At 41.7% G+C, this 6,000-nt stretch overlaps 1 protein-coding gene across 1 annotated transcript; it reads left to right on the plus strand.

Moving 5' to 3' along the window:
• Window positions 1–199: 199 nt before the first annotated feature.
• LOC124999690 (zinc finger protein 391-like) lies at window positions 200–6,000 on the plus strand. The gene is made up of 3 exons (XM_047574672.1): window positions 200–556; window positions 2,536–2,697; window positions 4,655–6,000. The coding sequence occupies exons 1-3, from the start codon at window positions 388–390 to the stop codon at window positions 5,788–5,790; spliced, it is 1,467 nt and encodes a 488-aa protein (XP_047430628.1). The 5' UTR covers window positions 200–387; the 3' UTR covers window positions 5,791–6,000.

Raw genomic sequence — 6,000 nt, forward strand, 5'->3', positions numbered from 1 at the left:
TAAAAAAAATATTAAAAATATGTTTTGAGAAAGAAAAAAAAACGTTTTAAATTTTCTGCAAAAATGTGGTCGGAGTAAATATTTTTATCCTGCAGAGGGAAGTAAGATGGTGCGTTGCGTCAAAGCAGCCAAAAAATCGTGAAGAAGAAGAAGATGATGAAGGAACCTTCTTGATGAAACCTCTTCCGCATTCCTACGGTTTCGCTGTGTTTCGTGGGAGGGTCGCGCACAGATCTAGAAACTCGCTGCGTCAACTACAACTTCACATCTGGCGGAAGAGAAATAAAAACACGGAACGGAGCCGTCGTTGCGCACGTGCGCAGCGCACATGAGACGTTTTATTATCGCAGATAAATATTTTATTGTTTTTTTTTTTCGGCAGAGACAATGTCTTCGGGTCGATATTTGAGACAGTTTGTTGATGATCGATTAACCGCAGCCGCTGAGGAAATATTCACAGTTGTGGAAGAAACTATCGTCCAGTACGAGGAGGAGCTCGAGCGTCAGCGCAGATTGTTGGAGACCAAATGGAAACCCAAGATAAAGTTAAGAACAGGTAACTACAATTAGTCTTAATGCATAAAAAAGCAGGAAGGATGCAAATCAGAGCTTTTTATTTACGGATAAATTTAAGGTCATCTGTGGTGGCTTCAGGGGCGAACCTAGGATGAGATGTTAAGGGGGCCCCAAGCCCCCAGTCAGAATTTCATACATGCACCGACATACCACAACATTACTTAAGTCTCTTGTAGAGTACTGTAGGACCTTAAGTTACGTCGGTGTGAGTCATTTATGTTTGTGCACTCGTCAGTCTGGCTAATTCTGTAGCAACGCCACCCAAACGCCAGCCTTTTTTTTAGCAGTCGGGTCAATTTTGCTTCATTTTGAACGATGGCGACTGAAATTTTTTTGCTGAAATTTCGACAAAGAAGAGCCGTACACATGTCCTCAGTCAATTTTCCTGCAATGTGTTCCTTCTTTATTGATCTGAAACAATCAATGTGCTAATGGCGCACAGATGTAGAAGCAGCTGAGGATGCTAAAGCGCTAAATACGCTGCTACCAAGCGGCCCAATCTCAGCTCTTCACAGCTCTGCATCACCACGACGCATACTTACTTACATTTCTGTGGAGGGCCACAGCAGTCACAGAGCTAGCGTCTACGTAGGGGTCTGTGCTTTTCGCTGTAGCTTCAACTTAATGCAGAATTCTGCCACAACATTATGACCACTGGCAGGCACGCTCCTTGATAGCAGCATAAAAACGGTTTAGGGAACAACTCAAAAACTCTTGAAGAACAGCACAAGTAATTGACCTGGCCTCCAAATCCACAAGATAGTATCTGTGGGATGATCCACAGATGCCCCCACCCCTCTAGGACCCCCCCACTAACAGCACTGCATTGCCATTGTCCGTTCTCTGATGAGTCGCAACTGTTTTGGTGGCACAAGGGAGACCTACGCAATATTAGGAAGGTGGTCATAATGCTATGCATGATTGGCATCCTGCTAGTATTAATGGGCTATTAGCACCAGCCTTAGCTCGTAGTTAGCTTAGTCGTAGTATTCACCATGCAAACTTTGAACAATTTTGAACAGTTTGCTGACTTAGTGGCCAAACCGTTTTCCTCAGCTATGATCGGCATCGACCTCGGGGTATTTTGTTATTGTTCACTGTCTTCAAACAGTCTTAAGGCAGATTCCTACATCTCCCAGGAGGTTGTAGAAATATGGAAATATAGACTAAGAGAACCTGATTAACAGAAATGTTACAACTAAATGTTTATTCAAGAGAAATAAGAATTTGTACAAGTTGCAAAAGTGCGTGAAACCTTTTTTTCCATATCTGGTGCACAAGGGGGACCCTCGCTCAGAGGAACATTTAGCCAAAAAGAAACAAAAAACAAAGAGCCAAATAAGGACATAACCACCAACGGACGGGATGAGGTTCTGATGCTGGAATGCAGTGATTCTTTTTTTTTTTTTTTTTTTTTCCATCACCAAACATGACGCCACTCATTTCAACCAAACTATTCCACTTTGTCCACAAAACATTTCGCCACATAATCCACATGAAGTTTAGCCAAGTGCAGACAGGCTGAAATGTTCTTTGGAGAGCTGTGTCCTTGTCTCTGTGCCATGCATTCTTCAGCGCTGATATTAGTCAACGTGAGAGAGAGACTTTTAGTTGCCTTAAATTTGGAGTGAATCAGATCAGGGCCGTGATACACATCCACAAACATGTGTTGTGTTGTGAAGACAAATCCCTGATTTATTTAAACTAAATGAGGAGCTGAACAAAACCAGAGTCTCATCATATTGATTGGAAATACGTCTGAAGAGCTTGACTCTTATTTCGCCTGGAAATCAGATTTTATATATATGTAATATTTGGTCTTTTTCCTGAATAAATAAATATGCATTTGTTTGATTGTCAGAAAAATCTGCTGATTATTTTTATGCATGTATGGAAAATACTTGTAATGGTTGTGTTGTAGTATATAATTATACATATAAAATATTTCCGTTGTTGCAGGTCAATATTTCAGACACTTTATCTACAATCGACTGAACGCTGCTGCTGAGGAAATATTCACAACCTTGGAGGAAACCGTCATCCAGTACGAGGTGGAGATCGATGGGCAGCGCAGGCTGTTGGACACCGTCCTGAAACCAGAGATAAAGTTGCACAGGGCAGGTACGTGAAACGATGAAAGGTCTTAATGTAGTGACAAAGGGAATATGGAGCATGAAGCGTCCTAATCAAAGCTGCAGCCGAGTCAGTACAGATATTTATACGTGCAGACATTATAGATAGATTAAGAATAGATTGTACTGCTTGCAAATGTGTTCAGCTCTAGTTTTCTGCAGTGTTTCTGCAGGGTTAGTGTATAGACTGACTGTATGTGGTAGAGACTCAAGTAGAATAGTTTGGTTACAGTCAGAGGCGCCGTGTTTGGAAACGAAACCAGACTGTGAGCTGAATATCTGTAGAAACTAGGTCATGCAGCAAGACAACGGCCCCCGGGCGCAGAAGCCACTCTACAGAAGAATGGTTAAAGAGGAACTAAATGAAATGCTGCAAAAAAAAAAAAAAGCATCGGTTCATGTGAGAAAACCAACCAGCGTCTCAGAACTGAAGCGGTTGGTTCGTCCAAGCTGCTGCAGACACTGATCAGCTGTTACCACAAACATTTAGTCGATGTTATTACTTCATGAGGAGGTCACAGCAGATCCTTCTGGACTGTTTTTTTTAAACCTGCGCCACTGATTTAACAGGATTTGTGTTATGAAATTTAATCTTCACGTTTATGCTCCGAGTCTAAGTTTGCATCTGTGAATTCTTTTAAAACTTTTGAACGTTGGGTCTTGTAGAGTTTCTAGAAGACGTTTCATCCCGATATCTTCTTCAGTTCTAAAAGAACAGAACCTTTATCCTGTTTTGTTTAGCCAGTGAATTGTTCTCTAAGGATGAGAAATATCTAAGGTCAGATTTTAACCTCCTGAGACCCTGCGTCCTCATATGGGGACATTAGGATTCAAGTTTGTTGCAGCTTATTCTGCTTCACTTAGACCCGTTGTCCTCATAAGTGGATGTTTTAGTCTGCCATCTAGTGGTGGCAAAGGGTAAATACACTAGTCTGTGTGAGAAGGTGACAGTTTGTGTTTCAGCGGATTCTTTCTGCAGCGGAAAACGAGTCGAAAGTGAACAAGGTACAAAACCTCGTTGTTTATTTATGTTTACTAGTTTCTCTAGTTTGATATGACAAAGATTTAACACATTTTATCACTAATTAGCAAGTACTTGTTTCAGGCCGTTTTATTGTTTGCAATCCGTTTATATTTTGTTACACATTGGTGGCTTTTGTTTTCCAAAAACTACTTTTTATACTTGTTATGTCCAACTAATCCCAAATATCTTGGAGAAATTAAAAATGCACTGCAAGAAGGTTAAGACTCTAACTGAACTTGCAGGTTTTCTTGAATACGTTTCACCACTAAGATAATTTCCTGTATGGATTTAGCATTTTGTCGAGTCAGAATACATTATCACAGTTTTTATTTAATCTAATACTGAAAATATTAAGCTTGTAAAAGTCTTGGACTATTAATAGATTGGAGCCTGGAAGATCTCAAAGGGGGAAATACTCTGTAATGGGAGTTCTTAGTTTGAAACACGACTTAACAGTGACTCCCAGGCTCCGACTCTCTGCTTTTTAATTTCCATCTTGTTTGACCACGGTTATTGACTTATTAATTAATTATTAAATCTATTTATTTGTTTTGGTTTTTAAGTTTCTTTCAAATCAAAAGTGTCTCTAACTTATAAATCCACACAAGGGATGTTTAAAACTTAACAACCAGAACAATGAAATCCAACACATTTTTCTTTTACAAATCGTTTCAATATATATTGAAAAAAAATCAACAAAAATATAACAACTAAGGAAATTACTTTGTGTTCCACAATTCAGTCTTTGTTTCACAGTCACACGAATATATCTGTTTACTTCGCAGCTCAGAAAAAAAGAGTCCAAACACAGTTTGTAAAGGATGCAATGATGCAGTCACTCACTTTTGCAGCTTCTGCACCTTCTGAAACAAGAATAGATTTTCTCAGATTATGTTTTTGAGCTGTTTCTTTGTCTCCCCAGACGTCCCACAACAAGACGAATGTATGGAGGAGGACGTTCTCGTTGACCGGCAGCTTTGTAACCAGGAGACGAACACCGGTCTGGACCTGAATGAACCAGAGCCTCCACAGATCAAAGAGGAACCCGAGGAACTCTGCACCAGTCCGGAGGGAGAGCACAACAATTACACTTCTAGTTATGAGGAAAGTGAACCAAAACCAAACAATGAGAAGCGCTTTTCTCACAACTCTCCCGTAGCTGAAAGCCATCGTCAGGAAGAAAGCAAACAGTCGGGATCAAGTCTAAATGCAAAGCCACGGAGTCAAGGAGACAACAACAGTAACAATGAAGAAACAGCGTCCATGTCAGAGAGTCTGTGTAAAGCTTACACAGTTAAACCCTCTTTGAAATGTGACACGTGTGGAAAAATGTTCAAGAGTCAGTACAAACTGACAAAACATCAGAGGATCCACACGGGGGAGAAGCCGTACCTTTGCAACACCTGCGGAAAACGATTCACCGACTCCTCTGCGTTTATAAAACACACGCGCATCCACACAGGCGAGAAACCGTACTCCTGCAAAACGTGCGGCAAAAGCTTCGGTCGCAGGAGCACGTTAACGGACCACGTGAGGACTCACACCGGCGAGAAGCTGCATTCCTGCGCGACGTGCGGGAAGAGTTTCAGTCGAAGCACCACCTTAACGGACCACATCAGGACTCACACGGGCGAGAAGCCCTACTCCTGCAAGCTATGCGGGAGGAGTTTCAGTCAGAGCAGTTTTCTGAATTCCCACATGAGGACGCACACCGGGGAGAAGCCGTACTACTGCGAAACCTGCGGGAAAAGCTTCCGCCGGTCCGGTCACTTAGCGGATCACACGAGAATCCACACGGGCGAGAAGCCGTATCGTTGTCAAACGTGCGGGAAGCATTTCATCCACAGTAGCCATTTGGATTATCACATGAAAACGCACACGGGCCAGAGGCCGTATTCCTGCGAATCCTGCGGGAAAAGTTTCATTCGGAATTCCGCTCTGACCCTCCACATGAGAACGCATACGCGAGAGAAACCGTATGTTTGCAAAACGTGTGGGAAAAGTTTCAGTCGCTCAGATTCTTTAACCGATCACATGAGAACTCACACGGGTTCATAGTTTTAGTCCTGAAACTAAAGATTTTTTCGGTTTATTGATTCACGTCCTGTGTGTGATTGGCCCGAGTAGAGGAGTTGAATGTTTTTGGTGCATCTTCAACAACTTCCCCCAACAAATATGAGGAGAATGAAGAATCATTTTATTTTAGTTTTGCTCTTTCGATTTTCATCAACAAATATATGCAAACAAGATTCTAAAGACTGAAAGTCT

This window comes from Mugil cephalus, chromosome 22 (genome assembly GCF_022458985.1).
Source record: "Mugil cephalus isolate CIBA_MC_2020 chromosome 22, CIBA_Mcephalus_1.1, whole genome shotgun sequence".
Classification (NCBI taxonomy): domain Eukaryota; kingdom Metazoa; phylum Chordata; class Actinopteri; order Mugiliformes; family Mugilidae; genus Mugil; species Mugil cephalus.

Bases quoted from the DNA above. Each gene is read 5' to 3' on its own strand.
- LOC124999690 (XM_047574672.1), top strand. From the start codon at position 388: ATGTCTTCGGGTCGATATTTGAGACAGTTTGTTGATGATCGATTAACC. The intron at 557-2,535 runs GTAACTACAATT...CCGTTGTTGCAG, and splicing joins CAAGATAAAGTTAAGAACAG to GTCAATATTTCAGACACTTT. The intron at 2,698-4,654 runs GTACGTGAAACG...TTGTCTCCCCAG, and splicing joins GATAAAGTTGCACAGGGCAG to ACGTCCCACAACAAGACGAA.